At 39.2% G+C, this 24,443-nt stretch overlaps 1 protein-coding gene across 1 annotated transcript in view; it reads right to left on the reverse strand.

Moving 5' to 3' along the window:
* sptbn4 (spectrin, beta, non-erythrocytic 4) overlaps nucleotides 1–24,443 on the reverse strand; it is a 73,141-nt gene that overhangs the window by 42,698 nt on the left and 6,000 nt on the right. The window contains exons 2-17 of the mRNA XM_002938815.5: nucleotides 24,138–24,294; nucleotides 23,106–23,257; nucleotides 21,348–21,521; nucleotides 18,827–18,918; nucleotides 18,659–18,739; nucleotides 18,136–18,251; nucleotides 16,674–16,786; nucleotides 14,645–14,832; nucleotides 14,358–14,475; nucleotides 13,151–13,309; nucleotides 10,861–11,163; nucleotides 9,047–9,197; nucleotides 7,620–7,933; nucleotides 5,537–6,096; nucleotides 4,796–4,933; nucleotides 2,312–3,068 (exon numbers count right to left, since the gene is read on the reverse strand). Of these exons, the coding sequence (XP_002938861.2) occupies nucleotides 2,312–3,068; nucleotides 4,796–4,933; nucleotides 5,537–6,096; nucleotides 7,620–7,933; nucleotides 9,047–9,197; nucleotides 10,861–11,163; nucleotides 13,151–13,309; nucleotides 14,358–14,475; nucleotides 14,645–14,832; nucleotides 16,674–16,786; nucleotides 18,136–18,251; nucleotides 18,659–18,739; nucleotides 18,827–18,918; nucleotides 21,348–21,521; nucleotides 23,106–23,257; nucleotides 24,138–24,285 (3,564 nt within the window). The 5' untranslated portion in view covers nucleotides 24,286–24,294. The remainder of the gene's footprint in view (nucleotides 1–2,311; nucleotides 3,069–4,795; nucleotides 4,934–5,536; nucleotides 6,097–7,619; nucleotides 7,934–9,046; nucleotides 9,198–10,860; nucleotides 11,164–13,150; nucleotides 13,310–14,357; nucleotides 14,476–14,644; nucleotides 14,833–16,673; nucleotides 16,787–18,135; nucleotides 18,252–18,658; nucleotides 18,740–18,826; nucleotides 18,919–21,347; nucleotides 21,522–23,105; nucleotides 23,258–24,137; nucleotides 24,295–24,443) is intronic.

The following is a 24,443-nucleotide window of genomic DNA, read 5'->3' on the forward strand; positions in this document are numbered from 1 at the left end:
TTCAGGGTGGAGCAATGGATAAGTAATGGAAAGTAAGTTAGTTGTTTTTTTCTCTGTAAAAAGTAAGCAATTTTGATTACAGCAGGTGCCTAATAAATGATTTTCTTTTTGTTTTAACAAAAGGCAACACTTTTGTTTTCTGAAGACATATCGGTTTAAAAAAATACAACTTCTCTTGTAGGGAGCAGTGTTATATGTTTTATAACATTAATCCATTTTATTATGAAGGAGTCAGAAAAAGATAATAAACAAAAAAGTTGGCTTTTTCACTTTACTGTTGCACGCACTAGACCTGGGAAAACAGAATCGTAATCACTGGGGGGGGGGGGAGCCAAATATTTTGGCACCCCCCAGGCATTCCACCTTTCCTTCTCCTTTAAAGGACAATGGCAGAGAGAGCGGTTTTCCAGTTCTTCTGCTGGTTAACATTACTGCCTTTGCTGGAACATGTTAATTTCATGTTTCATGTTAATTTTAGTCAATGACAACCAATAGATTTTTTTTTATACTGACCTATATAATACCCAATCTTTTAGTTCACAGGTTATACAAGCAACTGCCTGAAAAGAGGCTCTAAAAATGGAATATCAAATCCACTGTCCTTAATTTTGATCAAATTTACTTATATGGGGTTGTATTTGTACATCCCTGGATATCCAATACACAAGCAAAAAAAGATCCTTTGCCGTCATACTTTAGCTCGGGTCTAAAGTGGGTGCAAGGGCAGCTCTCTCCCCTCTCCTGCTCCCCCCCCCAGGAATGATCTCCACTATACAGCATGAAGCTTCCTCATAGTCTTACAAAATGGGCATGTGCAGGAGCAAGGCTTTGTGGGAATTTTGTTTACAGAGCTCAGCGTTTTTTTTTCCTATGAGGCTTCTGATCATCTGAACAGGCGAAATATTGGGAGACTTAAGGGCACTATTAAGAGAACTGAATATATGCCTGTAATTTAAGATTAACACTTTATTAGGCTTTCCCTCTGCTTTAAAAGCACTGGGTCCTTGTACTTCGCTCCTCTCACCTCTAACACTCTGGTGAAAGGCATACTGTCATGATTTTTATGGTGTAGTTTTTAACACTATATTACACTGTGTAAATTGAAATAATGCAAATAATTATTTTTTTTCCCAAAATAATAAATGTATGTGTGTGGGCAGTAATCGTGCATATGCAGAAACAGCCAGCACAGCATCACGCAAGTCCTTTCAGACAGCTACTGCAATTCTCATCTTCCTGGGTATATAACTTAACTTTCCTCCTAGTTCCCCTGCTGGGTGTTTATATCTACCACTAGGTGCTACATAGATGCACTGAATTTTTAGCAGTACAGATGGTGTACGGTGATAAAACCTACTCCACCCTTTAGGTAACCTGGTTTTTGGAAGGGTGAGGTAGGGTGTGGGGTGTCAGGATGCATTGCTACTCACTGTACTGTATAATGTATAAGTATGTGGGAATATTATAGTCACTGTACCATTATGTACAAGTGTATGTATTGCCTTAACTGTACAAGCCGATTCAGAAAGTCTAAAGATAATTGCATACGGGCAGTTTTTTAACAGTAATTTAGCTGACAGAGGAATGATTGAAGCCACTCATGCTACTTATTGATGTAAATTGAGTACAGACTGAATTTGCACATTAGAGAATTTTGATAACCTGTACAGGTATGGGACTTGTTATCCAGGATGCTCAGGGGTTTTCTGGATAAGGGGTCTTTCTGTAATTTGGATCTCTACACCTTAAATCTACCAAAAAATCCTTTAAACATTAAATAAACCCATTAGGATTGTTTTGCCTTAAATTAAATTTCTACTAATATCTTAGTTGGGATCAAGAAAATTATTTATAACAATTTTGGATAAGGGGTTTCCAGATAAGGAATCCCATACCTGTACTAGCAGTATTAGGTAGTTTCCATTAAGTTTATGGAACACAGGTGTTTTGGCTGGCAGTCAGTGAAGCTAAAATGCCCCATTAACATTCCTGATTATATTAAATGCCTTGAGTGACAAACATGGGGCAGAAAGGCGACCACCACCTGTCACCACGTGTCAGACACAGGTTTTTACCCCCCCCCCCCCCCAAACACAAGGAGTCATAACAAGACAGGGAAAAATTACAAAGTTGGAGGGCATAACTAGGTAGGTTGTGGGAAATAGGGGAATAAGACAGTATGGCTGGCTGCAACATAATAAGATACATAAATGCCTGTTTTAAAAAATGAAATAGGATTGTGAGGGTAAAAGGGAAATTGAGCAAACATGGTTTTTACTTTAAATGCCCTGATAATAGTGAAATACCTCACCTGGGTGTTTAGACAGGCTTCAGCTTGTTTAAAATCTCTTAGAAAAAGATGGAAAATGTGTGCCTGCACAAGAACCTCCCTTCGGTTCTCCCACATCTGCAGCAGCTTGTTCCATCCCACCTCCAGCTTCTGTAGCCATTGCTGCAGTGATAGATATGGAAGGTCTGCCTCTTCCAGGCTTAAAAGATCATTGACTGCCTGAATTTTGTTGTATTCTTCCTCATACCGACTGATCTCTTCTTTAAGGGAGCCATGAAGTCCTAGTAGTCTCTCAGCTTCTGCTAAATTTGATGGAAGTTCTTCAGCAGCCACAGCAGTCTGTGTTTTAACTAACCAGGTCAGGAAGTTGTCTAAGTCCTGAATGAACTGTTGGAGCTTGTTGGCAACTGTAAGGGAGTCCTCACATCCTTGGAGGGTCCTCTTTAAGGCATCCCATTCTCCACTGATTTCCTCAAAATGCACAAGTACCTCCATTGCTTGAGAAGGATGACTGGTGGCAAGAATTTCGGCATCTTGCTGAAGCTGAACAAGTTTAGGTTCCAGAGCCAACAAAGCGGCCTCCATACTCGAAAGTTTCCTCTGAAGGGACAATACGCCGCCTAGCTCACCACTTCCACACTGTGGAGTCTCCATAGTTCTTCTTTTTTCCCGAATCTGGGATTTCACTTCATTACACTCCAGGAAATAATTCTGCAGACGGAGAACAGAGCTCAATTGTTCTTTCCTTTGTTCCACCAACTCCACAATTCTATTCCACCTGTTCAAACAGATTTAGAGATTGAATACTATGATGCAAAATAAAAAATCAGAATACTTTCTATACAAAACGGGCCGCATTTTGATATAGCTGGAGACAAGTGGCAGAGAACTACAGGGTGCAAAATCTTACCTTCATCCAGAGCAATCATGCACTCTACACTTTAGGCTTGATATAAAATCCAGTGCAAGATGAAGAGTGAGTGTAGTGCCAGAGGGTACAAGGCAGCACTGCCCTTATTGCCTGACATATGGCAGGTGATTTAAGGACAAGGATCTTTAGAACACTGCACCTATTTGCACATCACAATGATGCAAATTAGGGGGTGGGCAGGGAACAGGACATAGGATGCCTACTTGCCTTGCCAAGCACACCCTTCATTAATATAGTGCCGATGAACATTGCATTAATGGAGGTTGTGCAGGTCTTTGCCCTCCATACTAAGTCCATTTTGCACAGAGCAGGGCAAGGTGCAAGCGCATTTGTAAGAGAGACCCTGAGAGCCAAGCATGTGGGAGGAGGTAAAACAAACAACAACAAAAATTAAATGATCCAATATGTTTTTATTTGCTTTTTATCTACCTTTCCTGTCAGTTGCTCTTGGTTACTGTTCAGATTTCCTGCTTGCAGTGCCTTACTAATCATTTTGCTCTTCTGTGTTATACAGGTATAGAAGCAATTATCCAGAATGCTCGGGACCTGGGGTTTTCTGGATAAGGGGTCTTTTTGTAATTTAAATCTCCTTACCTTCAGTCTACTAAAAAATAATATTTAAACATTAAATAAACTTATAAAATTGTTTGCCTCCAATAAGGCATAACTGAATCTTAGTTCAAGGATCAAGCATAAGATACTGTTTTATTATTACAGAGGGAAAGGAAATATGGTTTGAATTATTTCATCAAATTTGATTCGATGGGAGATGGTCACCCGGTAATTTGGAAATTTGGAGCTTTCTGGATAACTGGTTTTAAAATAATAGATCCCATACCTATATTCCTAAAGTAGGAATATCAGGCACAATGTAAATAAATAATGGTATCAAAATGATATTAAAGTGTCAAAGTTAACCTTTAAATCAACTATGCTTTATATAGATAAATGTTTAAAGCAACACTGTAATTAGTCTTTCACTATCTTTTATGGCTTTTGAATTATTATTTGTATATTGTAAGCTCTTTTTGGCCCCGGTTGGCCCTTCACCCCCAGTCCGACCCTGCAGAGATTATACTTCACTGGGGCAACAACTGATGTGAATGGAGTTTACAAGTCTAAGGTTCCTATCACATTTACACACAATAAAGTCAATTTAATCATGAGCCAATTAAACTGTGTGTATGTTTTTAAAGAGTGGAAGGGAACTAGCATACCCAGAGGAAACCCATGCAGTTATGGGGGGAACATACAATCTTCCTGCAGATAGTAGCTAAGTTTTATTCACCCTCATGATCCCAATGCCCCAACACAGAAGTGCTATTCAGTGAGCCACTGTGCTCCCCACAGTAGAGTTTATTATAGAAAAGTACTGGGAATTACTAGCCAACTAAAATTTTAACCTTTAATTGTCGATCATTTGCCTGACTGGGACTAGTGCTAGGTGGAGGCCAAAACCATACACATTGATGCTCCTCCCTACTGTGCATGGTGGAAGATACACGGAACAATAATAATGAAAAGATTATGTGCTGTGTGCTTTAAGTGAACAATTACAGCATGCCTGGGCATACCTGCTGTTTAGGTGGTCCTGGCAAGCACGAACCTCAGAAGAACTGGGGTGACCACCCTCAAGAAGCTGCTGTACAATCTGATTAACATCCAACACACGCCCCATTAGGCTGTTCATTTCCTGGTCCAGGCTCTCAAACCTAAACAGAAAGAGAATTAAAAAGGAGGTATTAATAAAGCCACTTTCCACTACAGTCACTTTGCTTATACATCATTTTTATTGGCTACTCTATAGCCCTCCGTTTCCATTAAGGAAGTATTTATGTACAAGGGGCATCTGCTATTACTCTATGGAGCAACCTATGCAAGGCTGATAATACACACTTCTCACACAGATTCTGCTCTCCATGTTTCACATTACCCCCTTGTTTCTTTTTTTGTCTACATGATGCAATATTTACAAACATTTCTGCAGTCTCCGCTGCTGTTTGTAAGCACCTTCCTATATCCTTTTCTTTCTCCACTACAGCAGCAAAGGGCAATTCCTGATTTAAAATCCTCAAATTTAACCAGAGACTTCATTATATTTTGTTTTGTTCTCTTTTTACTTTGTTACATTATTTGTTGTATCAAATTTTCCTCTGTTCTTTTGTTCATTTACATGTAAAATATTACTTAGTGCAACATTACAACCACTGGAGAGGTAATCATTCTCAATGTCAATACATAGTATTATAACAATGCTGCTTTTTTGTTCATACATCAAAAATGGGAATGATATAACATGTACGATTTATTCCTACCTGTGCTGAACAACTTCCACCTCCTCAAGTCGCTGAGGAATTTCCATCTTCATCAACCACTGTTCCTTCTCATCAATCCAGACCTCACAGGAGTTTACCTCACCAAACATTTTATAAACATCCAAGGCATCTTGAAGCCATTGGCTCCTGAGGGCAGACACTTCCACCACTTCTCCATAGAGCTGCTCCACCTCCACAATAGTAATCTGCACATCAACTTGATCCCTGTACTCTGCACCCAGTTCTGACAGTTGTTGTCTCAGACCCAACACAGCAACTTTGTGTTTCTCTATTTCCACAGTTTCTGCTCTGTGTTTCTTTACCAAGGATTGGGTTGAATACTCATCATGACCAAAGTCATCACTGGAGACTAAGCGGTAAGTATCCTGCAGCCAACCTGCTAGCTCCATTGTGTCAGCACTGAACTGGTAGAAGCTGGAGGCTTCCTGAAGCTTTTGCTGATGATTATCACAGGCCTTCTGTAGGTTTTCCCACTTAAGTCTCACCTGCTCCATTCGCTGACGAAGCCCAGACATGCCTTTTCGTCTCTTGGCAAGCACCTTAGAAACAAACAAGTATGAAGTCTAATGTCAACATACAGTTTCAGCAATGACATGATTTCCTGCATCAATATGTCTAACGGTAGCCGATTTTAGCTGCCGATCTCAGTCCTTTAGACTGATACAGCAGCTATCTGGCTGTATATAGGCACAAAGAATGGGCCTCCCCGACCAACATCTGGCCGTAAAACGATCTCGATCTGGCAGGTTTGATTTTATCCTAGGATCGGGGACCACATCAGCTGGTCAGCACCTATACCCACCGTTTTAATCAGATCATTTGGCCCTAGGGCCAAACGACTGAATTAGCCCGATAGATCAGGTAGATCTTACAGTGTATGGCCACCTTAAGGCCCAGCATACAGAAATGAAAAACATGTGTTTGCACTGATTGCCACATATTATGATAACTACATGTTTACAAGTCAGTTAATTTAGAATTAAACTCTACAAAGTAGGTGTCCTGTTTATACCTCCATTAGCCAATGAGCACTAATGTAACAGGTTTATTTCTCAGTCCCCCCTTTATTCTATCGATGTAGTAGGGAGGGGATCTTCATATGAACAGCAGAAAATGTTTGTGATGAAGCTTTGAAGACTAACTAAGGTTAAGTAACAATTGCTATAATAAATCTTGTTTAAAAAGTGAATCTGCTGTTGTTTTAATGTCGTATTGCATGCACAGAAAGGTTTTCCCGCCGTTTATGATCGTTTGGATATGAAAATTTTATGACTCTTGAATCGCGAATACGATATCATGACTATTGCGATTTTTTCGTAAGCATTTTTGTGACATTTCTGATCATCAGAAATTATCGTATCTAATCCAAATTTTACCCATTTCGGTATTCTAACTCATACTTTGATGAATCTGCCCCTTAGTCATGGGAATTTCACTTAATTAATCTGTCTGCCTCCTAATGTACTGATAATGTCACAGTTTTCAATTCTCCTTAGTTTCAGGTCTATGACTAGACACCTAAGCCCACACTTTAAACAGTTCTCACAGCTGTACACTGGATGCTACTTGCAATGGGTTACTCCTAAAATCCAAATGCACCAGTTGAAGTATGCAACATAAGTCAGTTGTTACTATGATCCCAGTGCTTAAAAGAAAATCTGTTTTTAAATACAGCTTTTGTTGGATAACTGAATGTAATTGCATAACACTATAAAAACAATGTTAATGAAGGAATTTATAATGTATCACATTTTACAGCCTCCAGCGGTAAGGTGTATAATTATGTGCTAGGAGTTGCTGTGCTATCCACAGGGGAGGCATATGGATTTAAGTGTATGCATTAATATGGCATAATAAACGTTCATGTGGTTATGGTCTTAAAAGCTCTTGTGATAACATGGGTGTGGTTTGAAATGGGTGCTCTTTAAAAATGGAGTGGTCAAAACTGGCTTTCATTATCGGCCCTCCACCATGTAGGCCAGAAAAATTCTGGCCCTCAGTACCACATTAGTCGGACAGCACTGACGTACAAGCTTATCTGGAGTTATGTGGACAAGCTCACCTGCTCTCCCTTCTGGAGGGTCTGTTGTAACATGGCATGCCTGCCTCTTAGTTCCCCTACCAAGATCTTATGTTTACTGAGGAGACGAAGAACACTACTTAGATCCTTTCCATAGCTCTGTGGTGCAGACAAGATTTGTTCTTTTTCACGAATCCAGCCTTCAGCCTCCTCCACTTCCTGCAGAAAACACCAGAGGCGGCGTGACTCCTCCAATTCCCCACGACGCTTCTCAGCTAGCTGGCGCAGACCCTCTAAGCAACTCCTAACATGTTCCACACGGTTGCAGATTACTTGAGGGTCGCAGGGCTGGTAGTCTATAGATAATAAATGCAATTAAATTTTTCTAGCTCCAATGCCAGGCAAAATATTTCTAGATGTAAAGCACGTGTAGTGCAGGCTGTAACAGAGTATTATTATTATTTGTGAGACTCTAAAATGGCACAGTAAAATTTATCTGGCAAAGGGACTTCTGTCAGTAACTTTTGTGGTCACCTGCATTTGTACTACTAAAGCCTCATTTATGAACGCAAGTGCAATGTGCTAGTGTGAAAGCAAAATCAAGAACACATTGACATGTCAATAATTAGGTCAAGTGCTAACGCACACCTTCAGACTCTTCTGATAAATTAGGCAAGAAAGTACATATTAATGCAAGAGAACCCAGGGCTTAGTTGCAGCCTGTACTTGTCAGAAAATCCAGGGTTCCCTTTGCAGGATGCACCAGTAGGTGCAAGTGACTAGTGCTAAATCAATCCAGTGCTAATACCATTACTAAAGCTGCACACAGAAAGCACTGCTATTCCAACAACAAGACAGGGTAAAGACTTGCACCAATTAAGTGCAATTAACCAAAATGGATGCTAATTTTGCTTTTGTATTGGTACATTACACAAGAAGCAGTAGACACAAATACACCGAAATTCAGGAAAAAAAAATAGTATTGTTGGTAAAAAGCCATGGCATATTGCATCCGCATTTTGCACTTTAAACATTACACTGCCTTTGTAAATAAGGCTTTGTATCCAATAGTTTTACGCCCTGGTCACACAAGGCATTTTCTCCACTTCTGTTTGGCTGTGGTTTTTAGTCATTTGTAGAAAAGCAATTCCACTCTAATACACATCGCCCTGTAGCTGCACTGACTATCTCAGATTCTGCCTGTGTGCAGCTACATGGAGCATATACTGTCCAACGTGCCTGCTTTTGTGTTTTCAGGTCCATCTCCACTTCTGCTCTGTTTAGCGACATCCAAGCAGAAGCTACAGGGTAATGTAATGCATATTAGAGCGGATCAGCTTTTCTTTGGCTGACTGAAAACTGCAGGCGGAGAAAAGGCTCTGTGTGACCGGTGCCTTACAACAAATAGTGCCAACCAGTTTTACAGATTTTCACTAGAGGCAAGGACAAGAATTAAACAAAATACCTACCAGTCATCTGAGTGAACTTTAGGGCAGCTTGGTTCAGAGAATTAACCCTCTCAGTTTGAGCAGCAATATCAGCCTCCAGTAAACAGTGTTTCTGCAGCAGGTCTTCCACTTCCAACAAATGTTTTCCAAAGTCTTTGGAAGATAAAGGGACCTGGAAAATATGAAAATGCTTATCATTCCCAAAGAATTTTGCTCCACCTAGGAGATATTCAGATATCGTTCAGTGTTTATTTCATAGTTGCTGTGAGCTTTCTCCTGGGGCAGTGTATATGCCATAATTACTAAGCTGTAAATAAGGCCATGAAGGCTCTCTCTCCTGTAGCAGGTGATGTGACACAATTAATGAGAACTGTGGCATGTGCAAAATTTGGATACAGATCACAGCATGTAAATGCCTTTTGTATCCAGCTACGAGTCTTTCGGACTCTGCCTTACAGATCTTTACTAATTTCAAAATCTTCTTGGGCCATCTTGCATGTCCAAAGATGTTTACGTCACGGGACTGAGGGCCATTCCAAAACTACAGCTTGCCTTTTTTCAAGTAGCTCATGTTGGTTTTTGGGGTATGTTTTAGTATCATTGCCTTTGTAGGAGCCATCCCTCTTTTCAGCTTCAGTCTCTTGGTTGACTGTTTCACATTGGCATTCAGATATTTAGTGGAATCCATTCTTCCCTCTACACCTACAGTGTTTCCTGTACCACTGGCTGCCACCCAACCCCAAAGCATAATGAAACCACCCACATTTTTAACAGATGGCAATGTGTTTTTTCCATCAAATGCTGCTCTTTTTTTTGTTACATTTTTACTTCACAGCACTTGTTTCCAAAAGGCCTCTGGTGTGTCTAGATGCTGTTTTGTATGTGCTGGACACTGACATTTGTGATGAGACTGCATGTAAAGCTTCCATGCAAAGCATTTCTGTGCAAGCAAAGCTACACATTGGAACTGTGCAACAACAGTCCTGTAAACCTCCCAGCAGCTCCTTTGATGTCATATAAGATTTGTTTTTGTCTTTCTGATCTGAGCAGTTCTGTCTTTATGTTCTTCAAGATCTTGCCTTGACTTCCACAGTTACCAATAACTACCATTTCTAGATGACATTACAGACATTGGAAATTGTGAGCTGAAAGTGTTTTTCAGTCTTTTTGTAGCCTTCCCCTGCTTAGTAAGCATCAGTTTGGTTCATTTTAAGATCACTCAGCTGCTTAGAGGGACCCATGTTTGTTGAGTGACAGCCCAAAGTTTGAGATGTCAGAGATTTTATAATCTCAACGTGTCAACTTGTAACAGCCCCTAAAGGCTATTAGGGCCTAATGAGGTAATTAGGGTCAAGGACCATGCAAAACAGTGTTAATCTTTGGAGCAGTAGAATGGTGTCCACATTTTTGCACATGCCACCATTAGTATTTTTGTGTCTATGTTTAAAGTTTGTAAAATAAAATTATCATTTGCAAATATGTTTTAACACCACTTCCTGCAGTAGTTGTTTACTACTTCTAACTTACAAAATTGTATAATAAAATATATAATATGGCAAGGGGCGCCCAAAGTTTTTCAGTCATGGGTATATGGCTTGCTGATGTCTGTTCTGTCTCTCATTTGTAGCAATGCCCTGTATGTGTCACAGTTACAAGGAGCAGTGCAACCTCTCTTTAGTTGTAGTATATGAGAAACAGTTTCTGAGAGTTGTGCATCTTCTGTTCAGGGTATGTTTAACAAATGCATGTTGCAAATACTAAAAGCTGAGAAAACTCTCTCCTGTTCTCAAGTCATTTATTGCTCCTTATAACCAGTACACATTAACTTGTGTTACCTGCATTTCATCCATCCAGTCGATCATATAGACCATTTCCTGGAATATTTTCTGCAAGGACAAGTTCTGCTCCAGCCTCGCCCTTCGGGAGCTCAGCATGTCCTTAAGAAGGTTCCACTGACGTAATATGTTGTCCTTTTGGGCAGAAATCCTGCAGATATCATAATATCCCTCCGCCTCCAACTCTTGAGCCAGATCAGCCACTACCTGTATTCTTTCTTCATAGGAGGAAATGTCAGCTTCAATTGCCTCATGTTTCTTCATTGCAGCCTCCACAGCAGGGAGATCATAACCAAAGTTATCCTGTGAATGATGAGACGTAAAGTTGAACTTTTACATAATCTACCAACCTGTGTACTATGTCAAATATTTGCAATTCTTTTTTTTTTCCATTTATTAGTGAAAAATTCAAATATTTGTTAGAATGCTGGAGGGAGTGGCAAACAACAAATCATTTCATTTTCAAAATAGGTAAGGCAAAATATACCCAGTAGACTTTCACTTTATGCAACACTCCTATGGCAAACAGCCCCCTATAGGGGGTTTAGTTCTCCTTTAAATAGATTATTTATTCTTCACATCAGTTCCTGCCCCAATGAAGTTTACAATTTAAGATTACTATGACTTTCACACACAGCAGGGTCTGTTGTGCCAATTAACCTGTGTTTTGGAGTGTGGGAGGAAATTGGAGTTTAGAAATCGAAAAAACTGAGTCCGCTAGTGCATTTCCTCTTTTTAATAATGAACCAAACTGTTGGTTTGGCCACTCCTAATTTTACTTGTTTTGTTTTCTCAGCCTAATGATGTCCTGCTTCAATTGCAACAGTTTCCAAATACAAATTGGGCAATATAATTTAGGGCCAAACAATCACATTACAATGAAGGCGAGAGGAGCAAGGACTGCATAAATAAGCGGATGTGGTCCTGAATTAAATAGGAAAATCAAGCTTGCCCAATCAACATCTACCAGATTTTTGGGCAGATTATAGTCGGGGAGTGCTGTTGGAGGGTCCCATACACTGGCAGATAAGTTGCTGAATCAGTCTGAAGGACCCGAATTGGCAGCTTAAATCTGCCCTTATATAGCCACCTTTAATCATTGAATAACAAGGGAACTGTCCACACCTGGCAGTAGAACAACTTGCCAATTGTTCAATTACTTTTAGTCCCTTGAGAGGGATCAAATATAAATAAGCAGTTCATTTTAAACACCATGCATTAAATACAAGATGGCATTGATGTATCCTGAATTTTTTTTTTCAGATAATCTATGCCACTGTGAGTAATTTCCATGAAGTAAAAACAGTACAGCTCAAAGGAAAACTAAACCCTAAAAATGAATATGGTTAAAAATGCCATATTTTATATAGCGTAATTGACGCACCTGCCTAAAGTTTCAGCATCTTAATTGCAGCAATGATTCAGGACTTTAAACTTGCCAACAACATTTCTGCCCTACTTTATTCAGGCTTTAGATCTCCTTTATGCTTTATAAAAGTTCTTCTTAACGGAGCATTTCTGCCCTCTGGTGTCTATTTCCTGCAATGCACTGCACTGTTTGTTCTTACACACAAAGGGCCTCATTTACTATGGCTCCAGCAAACACATTAAGGGGAGTAAAATTGCATTCATTTTAAACTTGCATCCTGGGCAGTATTTCTGCACTGACTGCGACAGGACCAGCACTTCATGGCTTGCGTGTCCCTACATTGAGTCTGATGTCTTTTCTAACATATCCGCTCATAACTGCAACTGAAATCTGTAACTTTCTTACCTAGCGAGAAGCTTCACAATTTTTCTTAACATTTCCTTCACTTTTGTAGAGGTTGAAGCCCCTACTGCTGAATCTGTGGTTCAAGATTTTAAAGCCATTTGGACCCATGTTCATTGAGCCTTGGTCAGATCATCTGTTCATTAGAAAGCCGCCATCAACAGGCATTGCCAACATTGTCCTTCCTTTACATGGGGGCACAATCTGCACTTTACGCCGGCTCTGCATTTTGTAAATGAGCCTTAATATGTTCTCAGCTAAAGTCTTGCACGTGTGAATGCTACATGTATTATTATTATTAATATTATAAAGAGGAGTCCTTAAGATCACTTAAGAATTGTGTAGCTTGAAGTGATACCGGCACATCCAAGATTAGGCGATACTGACAAGTTCCCCATGAAAAATGTATTATTATAAATCCAAGGTGAGTAGTTTAGAGAAGGCATCAGTACTAGATATAAGAGTTGCATGGATCTACGGTATTTAGTCTTTTGGAAAAGCAGATTTTGTTTACAGTACCTGGGAAACAAGGCGCTGGTTCTCACTTAGCCATGCCTCCCTCATGGCAGCCTTCTGATCAAAGCGTTGGGAAAGCAGCTCCAACTTCTCCTGACGGATGAGTTCATTACGCAAAGCCACTTCCCGCTCATGTTCTGCCTTCTCCAGACATGCCCAAGCCTACAATATATTGTGGTAACACTATGGGGGGGAATCCACAAAAATGTCGGTAAAGGAAAATGTCGTAAAAATGTTGTATAAAAATGTTGTGTGATGACTTATTCACAGACCAATTTACCTTCATTTTTCCACCTCTACCGTCAATTTTCAAAAATCGTAATTAAAAAGTGGGCCTGGCTATTTTGTACGACCTTGTTGATAATTAGTCGTGCCCAAGACATTTTTTTACACCAAAATGTCCCTGCCATAAGAAAAATGTTGGTAGGTTAATTTGGCTTAAGTCTGCATAAAGAAAATTTTTGGCACACAAACAACATTTTCACAGCACGATAACGACAGTTTTTTACCGCGTATACAACAATTTGGCAGCTTTACGACAAATCCAACTATAAGATGCCTTCTGTGAATCTGTCATGCTTACATTTTTACAATTTAGCAATTTACTTATCCCCCAATGTGTCTGGGCATATCTTAGCATTAAAATTTGGTACTGATAGAACTGAGGCTTGCATCTATGCAATATTATTTTGGCTTAAAATCAATGCAAACAGCAAGGGTGGCTGTACATTTTGGTATTCCAAAAACTGTGCAAGTTCAAACACAGACTTATTCTAGCAACTGTATAACAAATGCTGAACAAGTCACTCTTGAAATTCTGTGCAAGCGCAGCCAAGGCACATTTACAATTTGCTCCCCTGGAGTTGAGGTTCCTGCTGTACATTTGCCAATCTAGAAATAAGAATTATGGGTAAAAAAGTAGGTTGGTATAAGGCTGTTGGTTGTGGGAGTGAGTACCTATACATTAGAAAGCCAATATTTATTAGTACTAGTTAAAATGGCAAGATGATTTTAAGCTGAAGATTTTAAAAAAAATCCAAGGGTAAGTAAGTCTTACCTATCATTATAGCTATTTTGGGGAGGAATTGAGTATTTAAAAAAAAATGGTGTTAATGTTCCTTTAATAAATAAATGAGCTTTCAGAGGTCCAGAGACAATAAGTGTAAATGTAGGTGAGGGTGACTCTCCCCATGCCTCATTTTAGCCTTACCTTGTTGATGTCAGAAATGTTTTTGCCTTCACTTGGGACATAAAGCTTACATTTCTCTTCCCTCATCTTGCTCTGAATGCTAAATAGTAAAACCTCCAAATTTCCTTTCTCCTGGAACCTGAAACAAGCAAGCCAGTTTATATTCAATCTCTACAGCCTGGTCTAGCACCAGGCTGGATAAAAATAATGTTATGGGGTGATTTTGGCAAGACCCTTTAAACTTTAATCTTGTCAGTTACCTATCCTTACATTAAAGCAATGAGAGTGTTTCACAGGATATGACTCACTTGCAGGGCTTCTCAGTGGTACAGTAGGTAGTGAAGACCTGGAGTTGCTGCTGAACACCCAGCAGTGAGTTAGCAAATTTCTGGTTGGTGATTATGGCTATGGTCCTCTCAATCCATTCCAAGAGCTCAGATGCCAAAACCTCGTACTTCACAATATCTTTCTCAGTCTCAATAGCCTTGTCAAGTACCTGTTAGATACAATGCATTTTGAAAAATGAAAAAAGTGATTTAAGGACTCTTCAGTGCAAACTTGGCAATGGACGAGATGAAGGGGAGTCAACTAAAATCACTAATGATGTTATTGCCTCAAAGGACTACTATTTAATTAAGGGTGATAAAGGCAAAAAATTCAAGACAATTTTCTGGATCTCCCACTTCAGAAGTTTATTTAAAATATACTTTCACTAAAATAGTACCAATTTTTTTTTTTAAAGAAAATGTTCTTCTGCAGTTCAATTTCCCTTCGTCTCCCCTCACTATTAAAAACTGCATGGCGAAATCTGGGTGGACTACTACAGTGAAATTATTAGCACTGTGAGTTCTAGATAGCAGTGAAGTAGTGTGCTACTTGCTACACATGAAAAAACCCAGAACACTACAGTGCTGATTGTTTTACTGTAGTTCAGCCAGTGACCATCAAGTTTTTTTAATTAGTATATAAGGCCTATTTTTAAGTGGAGAAATTGACTTTTATTGGTTGCCTTTAGATCCCGTTCAAGTTATTAATCCCTAACTCCTACTCTCCCTCTCCATAGCATCTTAAGGCCCCCATACACGGGCTGATAGAAGCTGCCGATATGGGTCCCTTGGACCGACTTGGCAGCTTATCTGCCCGTGTAGGGGCAGAAACGAGCGGGCTGGCCGACCGATATCTGGCCTGAAATTGGCCAGATATCGATCGGCCAGGTTAAAAGATTCAGTTGGATCGGGGCCGCATCGGCTCGTTGATGCGGTCCCCGAACCGATTGCCCCATTGCCGCCTACATAATCCGGTCGTTTGGCCACAGGGCCAAACGATCGGATTATTTTTTTTTTTTTTTTTTTTAACTTCAAGCTCCCCGATATCGCCCACCCGTAGGTGGGGATATCGGGGGAAGATCCGCTCGCTTGGAGATCTCGCCAAGCGAGCGGATCTTACCGTGTTTGGGGACCTTAAGTAACCCTTCTCACCAATTCTCTAGCCTGTTACAAATTTATGGATGTCAGCAACTAATTGTAACAGTGGCCAGGCTTACTGGGAAATGAGAAATACACAAGAGGTGAAAGGTTTAAAGGTGAAAGGTGTGGTTCACTGACCCCACAGCCACAACATAGCTCAGTGAGGCTTCTTATTTTTATATTTATTATGATTTTATTTGGGCCCTCTTCTATTCATGTTTCAGTCTCTCATACAAACTACTGCCTGGTTTCTAAGAAAAACTGGACTCTAGAAACCAAACAGCTGCTCAAATTTCAAACTGTGAACAGTTGAACAAAAAGAAAAATAATTAAAAAAAGCACAAATTATGCAAAAATCAAGCCTAACTGCAAATTGTATTAGCATGTCATTATGTACATCATACCAAATGTTAATTTGAAGATGAATTACCCCTTAAAAATAAATTTTAGAAACATTAGAATCATTATTAGTGGCATATGTTAGATATAGAATATGTTATCCAGAAACCTGTTATTCAGAAAATTGCAGGAAGGCCATCTCCGATAGACTCCAGTTTAATCAAATAATTAAGAATTAAAACAAAAATTATATTCTTTTTCTCTGTAATAAAACAGTAGCTTGTACTTGATCTTAATTAAGATATCAATTATTTCTATTAAAGGCAAAACAATCCTATTGGGTTTAATCATTATTTCAATTAATTTGAACTTAAAGGATGAGGATCCAAATTACAGAAAGACCCTTTATCCGGAAACTCCAGGTCCAAACATTCTATATAACAGGCCCCATTCCCGTATTTGAAACCTACAGATTTTGTGAAGAAGAGTAACCACTGCAACAAAGTACATACACAAAACAGGCACATCTAACCTTGCCAATCCGCTTGCCTTCTACAGCTAGGGCCTTCATCTTGGAGAAGTAGTGATAAAAAGATACCACATAGGTGATGATTGATTTTTCATCTGGATGCTCCATATTGACATCTTTTAAAACCAAAGGAAGAAAATTAAAGACACCAAAATGAAGTAAAACATTAACTAGTTTCTGTGATGATTCCATGTAGAGATTAAAAAAAGATAAATCCTTAATGGGTTTACATATTTATGAGAGAAATTATCCTGGTACTGCTGCCAACAGCCTTCTTCCAGTTTGTGGTGAAGTAATTGCTGTTGGGGATGTGAGTGGCAACCAGATGTGCTGTAATTGCCAACTATGCATCAATAAACCATAGTGCCTCGTTCAATGGTTTAAACTCAAAGCCTAGCTGTGCAAGTGCAGTAAAATATTTAGACACAGCATGGCTGTAAACTTAATCATGTGTCTTACTGTCCGGTTTTAACATCTGGGATAAGTATAAGGCTATTGTCATATTTATAACACAGAATATAAACAATATCTAGGTTGTAACAAGAAAAGCAGCTATTTACAAGTATATTTCACAGTAAAATTCAAACATATGCTATAAACATAATTAGATGGTTCTGACTGCTTAATTTTGTCTTACTGTGCAATGCCTCTAAGTATCAATCAATCTACTGATTATATACAGACAACAACATCCAATCCAATAAACGCTGGAGCTTAAAGATTCACAATCTTGCACACCACTGTGGAGTTGGTAGACTCCTTCTCTCCTTAGATAAGCCTTGTACCTCATAGAGGGATGGTATTAATCCCCCAGGCACAAATTTCTTCACCATTAAGTGCAACAGTTAGGCGCGCCTTTTTCGTCGCTGTCACAAATTTTTCGCGAATTGTCGCAAACTTTTCGGCGCCGTTGCGAAAAAATCATACTGTCACGCTGAGTACGAAAGTTTTAGATTCAGTCAAGCTTCAGTATCATGACTTTCCTTGGGCCAGGTTGGAGCTGCAGAGTGCCATTGAGTCCTATGGGAGGCTTCCAAAATCATGCAAAGTCGGAAAGGTTTGCCCGCCGTTTACGAGCGCTCATTATGAAAAAGTCGCGACAATTCGCAAAAAGTCGCCAAAAATATGAAAAAGTCACAAAATGTTGGTTTCCAATCCAATTTTTTCCCATTCGGGATTCGGATTTGTGGATTAGTAAATGTGCCCCTAAGTGTATCTATATCTTCCAAGATTTTATTTCTTATTTTATTATTAGTTCTAATATAAATATGGCACCAAAATTGTGCGCTAGCCAAATTAAATTACTGTGCAGGTTACCTGCACACCCCCTAGAACCTAGAACTATAGCAAGCTTTGCCCTTTTATTACTTACCCTCATTAATACACTCACTAAAACAGCTAATATAAAATTGGAGTCAAGTAATCAGATGGCATGTGACTATGAATTTAGCAAAAACTGACTCACCTTCAGGGTCCAAAAGTTTGGTAAGGCCCAGTTGCTGTTCAGCTGTATTAAATGCATGCTGAAGATTGTATGTGGCATTTGATTTGGTCAGTTTGTTAAAGTCTATAACATCTGGTCTGTGAATATAAAAAAGTGGAGTTGGTAAAATTTCTGTGAACTGCAAACCATGAAACCAATTTTAAAGGGAACTATCGCAAAAATACATTGAAATTTAACTGTCAATAAAAATCTGACACCCAATTCCTGCATGAGGAGAGAATGAAGAGATACAGATACTGAGATATTTAGAAAGCTCATTATTTCAGTTTGATGAAGTTTATATTAAGTTTTCATTTCTGCAATAGTTCCCCTTTAATGATAAAATGCAAATTATTACTATATGGACTGTATATGCTCAGATTTTGTTAATGAATCATCTGCACTAAGACAATAGCTGTAATTCAGCACCCCAATACCTTTGTGTACTCATCTATGATTTTGGAAAAAAATAAAAAAAATAAAAATAATCCCAATCACTCTGTACCTGTGTCTGTGAATCAGAGCACTAAAAGCAAGCCCATCTCTCCAGCTAGTTGTAAAGTTCTGGATATTGACTTCTGGATATCTAAAAATTCAGACAAAATGTTAAACAGAAAAAACATTTAGGAGAGGTATGATGCCGTGCATCACTCTAGAAAAAGTTGACACTTACCCAGATGTCTTCATTTGGCACCAAAGGAGAAGGGCATCCTTTGCTGATCTTGTCTCGCGGCTGTCCTCTGTTTCAATCCTTATAACCTGAATCTGTAAGAAATTGAAAACAAGATATCTGCTGAACTACTGTGATTTTCAAAGAGGGTCCAGGAACACAAAGGGTGAAGACACACGGAGCTACTAGCAGCAGCAATTCTCAGTATTGTCTATGGCAGGGTATTATTTGGAGCTTAGTAGCCGTAAAAAAGTAGCCGCTACTATTAGCTCAGTGTATCTTCAGCCTAAATGAAGGTGGAATAAAAAATATTGCAACAAACAATGGTTTATTTTCATATTTTTTTAGTCAAACCTACAAAAAGTATGTATTTAGAAACTTGTAGCCTTGTTCTCTATAAACTATTATTTCAGTATAAAGGCATTGTTGCCTATATCTGCCCCCAGCAATCTGGTCTGTAGGACAGACATCTACATAAGCAAAGACCTTGTGCTTTTTCCTTTCCTAGAATAACTTTTTGTACTGAATGCAGATTTCTAGATAAGAACTTATGGATAGATCACAAAAAAAGGAATAGTGGCTTACTATGTAACCAATATATATTATAAAGCTTGAAACATTTACAATTCAGAGCAGTGGTGATGTATTGCTATGGTCCACATTTTTTTGAACAATACGAATTTGGCTATGATTGGTCCTTGGCTTGCTTGCCTGCCACTTCTCCTAGAGAACCTTTTTTCCTGCTGTATCTTCTATATCTCCAGAAATTCTTTGAACTTTGTAGAGATAAAAGAGATGCAATGGGAAGGAATATTCTCAAGGAAAAGATATTAATATTCTCAAGATTAATCAGCTTAAGCAGCCTCCAACACTTTTAGCCAAACAGGCCAATTCTGGCCCTTTTCTAAATTTTTGGCACCTGCCTCAGGCAACAGGTCCATTAAAAATATTTGGCTGCTGATGTATGCATGTGCTGATAAGCCAATACAGATAGGTGAATTTAGCAACATGTCTGAGTTAACAACTTTAACAATTTCAAGCAAAGAGAATTTTGGTCATTTAGACCCACACACAGCCAAATGTTGACTGTTCTGGCAGAAAATGAGAGCACTCCTAAGCTCCTTCTGGTGTTTTCCTCTATGAAACCACAATACTATGATAGTTGTGTGCATAGTGTGCATAGTGGTTTGTTTACCTAGCTGACAATTTAGTATGCCACAATTTATGATCAGTCTGGATAGTTAATCTAGATATATTTCAAAGCCTTTTGTATCAAGTTTTCTGGTGGGCCCTAAGTGGCCAAGCCCAACACTGCCGAAATAAGGGTCTGAACACACAGGTTAACCAGATGAGTGTATAGCTAAATCTGGTACAATATCCCTAAGAATAGCCTGCTTAATAATGCCCCTATCCCAATTGCTAAAAGTTATAAGAGCAATCCCTAGTCTGCTCAAGGGTTCCATAAACTTATTTGTATCACAATAACATTTTACTATAATCTTTTCCTTTTAACATTTACTATAAGTAATAATCAGCCCATTTTTTGCAAAAAGATGGATTTTTTGTCTTACATGTAAAATCATTTTCTCTCTTTATTGAAAGGGGGACACAGGCACTGGAGGTTTAATATTGCCTTTCAGGAGGAAAGGATATTAAAAGAACAAAAGGCACTGGCGGCCCTGTCAAGGGCCTGACCAATCCCAGCAGGCTACACTCCCTCCGGGAGGCCAGTCTACACCCAGAATGTAAACAAGCATCTCTAACTGTAACCAACAACAGTAAACAAGGCAAGAATGCCCAACTAAACCACTGGGCTAAATGGAACGCTCATCCCAACCAAGCAGGAAAAGGTAAGGCCTTCCCTGGTGGGATCAGCCATTGCACAGGTGAGGCAGTATCTAAATTCCCTGCTGTGTCTGACCCAGAGGGAGGTGGTAGCAGCCACAGATCTTGTACTTGAAGAGTAAGTGCTAAACGCAGAGTATGGTGGGCTTGCCAGTGGGATTTACTTTGCTGTGTGCGGGAGTGCTAGTGGATAGTGCTAGAGGATAGTGTCTGCCCTTTAGAGTTGTAGTGGGGGGTTACCATTTCCATTTTAGCACAGGGGACTGAGCCAAAGCTCCTGCTCCTGCCCCTGACTATCGCTCTGCAATAACTCAGTACTAAATCAGGATTCCTGTTTCAGACACCTATAAGAATAAGTGAAAATAAAAGAATAAAAAAAAATAACTCCCCTAGTTCCCCCCCCCCCCCCATAAGGGCACTAAAAGAACTGGTGACAGCCTCCCTGAGGAACTGTAACATTCTGGGAATGGTTGGATTGGCCCCCTGGAAGGGACATCAATGCCTTCTGTTCTTTTAGTGTCCTTTCCTCCCAGAAGGCAATGTTAACCCTCCAGTTTCTGTGTCCCCCTGAGATGAAAGTGAAAATTGAACACTGCATTCATTCAAAGAAACATTTAACTCAAATTGAAATTTAATTTTAATTCCAGTGTAGTTTTTCTCTCCTACTAGAAAAACTTACCTGAAAGCGAAGGATAATAGTCCATATAAGACCTAGAGTTAAGCGGTGATTTCCATCAACAATATCATGAGATCCAACATTCTCCAGGTGCACGCGTTGCTCCTTTAGGAACTGCAGTGCCTTGTCCACATTCTCTAGATAATGTATGCGCATACGACCTCTAGTGGGTTTAGGCTGGAAAGAGGAAATTGTAACTTACAGATGACACACACTTTAAAGGGGTTGTTCACCTTTAAATTAACTTTTAGTATGGTATATACAATTATATTCTGAGACAGTTTGCAATTGGTTTGTTTAGTATTTTCGAAACTACCTGGTTGCTAGGGTCTTATTTCCCCCAGCAACCAGGCAGTGGTTTGAATAAGAGACTCACATATGTATTATAGAGGGACTGAATAAGTAGATAAGTAAAAAGTAACAACAGCTATAAGATTGTAGCCTCACAGAGGAACAGTTTTTTTCTAACCCCCATTTGAGAGCTGGAAAGAGGTAGAAGAGTAAGGCAAATAACTCAAAAACTATAAAGAATAATTCAAGAAAACCAAGTGCAAAGTTGCCACGAATATACACCATTCTATAACATACTAAAAGTTAACTTAAAGGTGGACCACCCCTTTAAGCAATATAAGTCAGTGCTAAAACAGCTTGGAGGGGGGAGAAAGTAAAAGATAGTATTGACAATACAGTGCAGTACTTGGTATAGGTGGGATTAGTTTTACAGGGTGTGCTTGGGATTAGACCACAGAGACCTTATCCGCACACCCTAACACTCCAAAAAATTCTTTTGTCCGGTGCACACTGCTAGAGGGATCTTGATAAAGGGGTCACATTGCCCTGAAATGTTGCATCTCCGCAATAAAACTTTTAAAAGGGTTTTACCCTTGTTTGTAGTCCTGAGTGCCATTTGCTTTTTTTGTTGCTACTGTGCTTGGGATTAGACCATCTCCTACTGATATTTCTAATTTCAAGCACACCCTGTAAAAATGTATGTGGGTAATACTCAAGGAAGAATACTTTTCTGAGCTGGAAAAGGGAGAATTCTAGTATCCTTGGATTATTCCACCTAATGACATGTCTAAACATTCTAAGCATAGTGTAATATGCATAATATGTATATAAACACACCAGCTTAGTTCGACAATAAAACTCAACTTGCATGAACGTGTTAGCATTATACAAAGTAAAATAAAACCATCACATTTACAATACACACAAAAGCAGTTCAAGCCGATTTCCAAAACATGCATATTAACACAGCTACACCAAAGCCTGTATCATACTCTCCTGTAACACATATAAAGTGAAGGCAGCAAATGCAAGACTTACCTTCACACACATACATACACACAAAAATGTAGCATAACATGTAAACAGGTATCGAAGAAAAGCACAAAGCATTAAAAGGCATCATTTTTTATAAACACAAAGTATTAGTTATAATCCTGTTATACTTCACTCTCTCCTTATACAAAATCCTTCCTCACAGCCCAAAGTATGCCAAGAAGTACTGAAGTCGAAGGCAATACTACCTGGCTTGGCACCCCACCAGTCTGCCTCTACACAGTCTTCATCATCACTGCTAACATTCCCCCATGCTTTACTTTGTCTAGACTCAGTTCTGAACTGCGCTGTAGGCACAGGTCTACCGATAGATAGATCGATAGATAGATGGCACAAAGCAAGAGTGGTAAGTATTCTGCCTAGTAAAGCCTTCAGGCACTACCTGGGTATTCACATTTTCCTCCCTTTGTCACTTACCAGCTGCTCCCCAGATAGCACCTCAAGCAGTTTGGTGATGATGTACCCATCTCGGAGGTCAGTGTACAAGTCATTAACACGCAATGGCACTTTGGAAAGATGAGAATTTATCCACTTAGTAAAAGTCTTTTTCTGGACAGCATCACGCTCATCTGTAAGGCAAAAGATTAGTAAGATATAACTAAACACTTAGCATTACATTACAAGCTTAGCATTACATTTCATGTATAAGAACTATGTGTGCCAGCGGGTCACTATTTGTGGGATTATCCAAAAAGAAAAAGTACCAGGTGACTGACTAATTTTTTTGAACATGGTAAAACATACTGTGTTCCTGTAAAACAAAATCCACTGTTTTTATCTGGCAAAAGGAGAGGTTCTCAAGAAAGCACAAAAGGTGCTTGAAGCTCAAATGGATTTTATTAGCTCTGCTGTAGATTCGTATTTTTATTTATAAATAATAAATATATTTCTAAACATTTCCCCTTCCCCACACCTAGAAGGATAAGGGCACAATTTTGTGCAGGAACACTCAGGAATCGACCTGAGCTGTGTGCAAGGAGGAGGGTAGTTAACTGAAACTTTAGGTCTGCATTACACAGTACTATTGCCAAGAGTCTTATAGTGGACACTACTGGGCACTCACTAATCACAGATCACAAGAAAATCATGAGAACCGTGGCATAGATATTGGAATTTTATTCATTAAGTACAATTTAACAGAACAAGTCTCTTCCCTTTCCTGAGGATTCGTTTAGTGCTCACATTTTATTAACAAACCTTTCAATTTCTGACTGGATAGACTAAAAACTTTAGAATAAAACATCCCTTCAACATAAACATTTATGAACTTAGGACCATATGGTGTGTTTATTTCACATAGGCAAGACTAGTTAATGCAAACATAGGGTAAATCCAGTTAGCTGTTTATGCCTTATAATGGATTAGTTATATACATGTGATACTGAGCATCTGAATTTCTCTTTGCTATTAAAATCTTTGTCACTGGCCAATGAAATTAGAAATATTTACCTGCCAGAGCTTTAATTCGTGAACACTCAAACAGTTTCCCTGTTGCTGCCGGCTCATCCCATGGATGTTCTTTTTGTTCCCATCGATTATTATTATTTGGGGGTGTTTGCACTTCCATATTATCAAGCTCTGGACTAACATTTGCCATCACAACAACCTGTGTAACAAGAAGGGAGGAAAAGGTAACAGTCTCTTAAAGTTAGACTTAACACTGCTTAAGCTAGCCACACACACTCCAAAATCACTTTGTTTTGTACGATTTTAGGATGGTGCATGGACTCTGACAATATCCAGGGGTGACCCACA

Source organism: Xenopus tropicalis, chromosome 8 (genome assembly GCF_000004195.4).
Source record: "Xenopus tropicalis strain Nigerian chromosome 8, UCB_Xtro_10.0, whole genome shotgun sequence".
NCBI classification, from domain to species: domain Eukaryota; kingdom Metazoa; phylum Chordata; class Amphibia; order Anura; family Pipidae; genus Xenopus; species Xenopus tropicalis.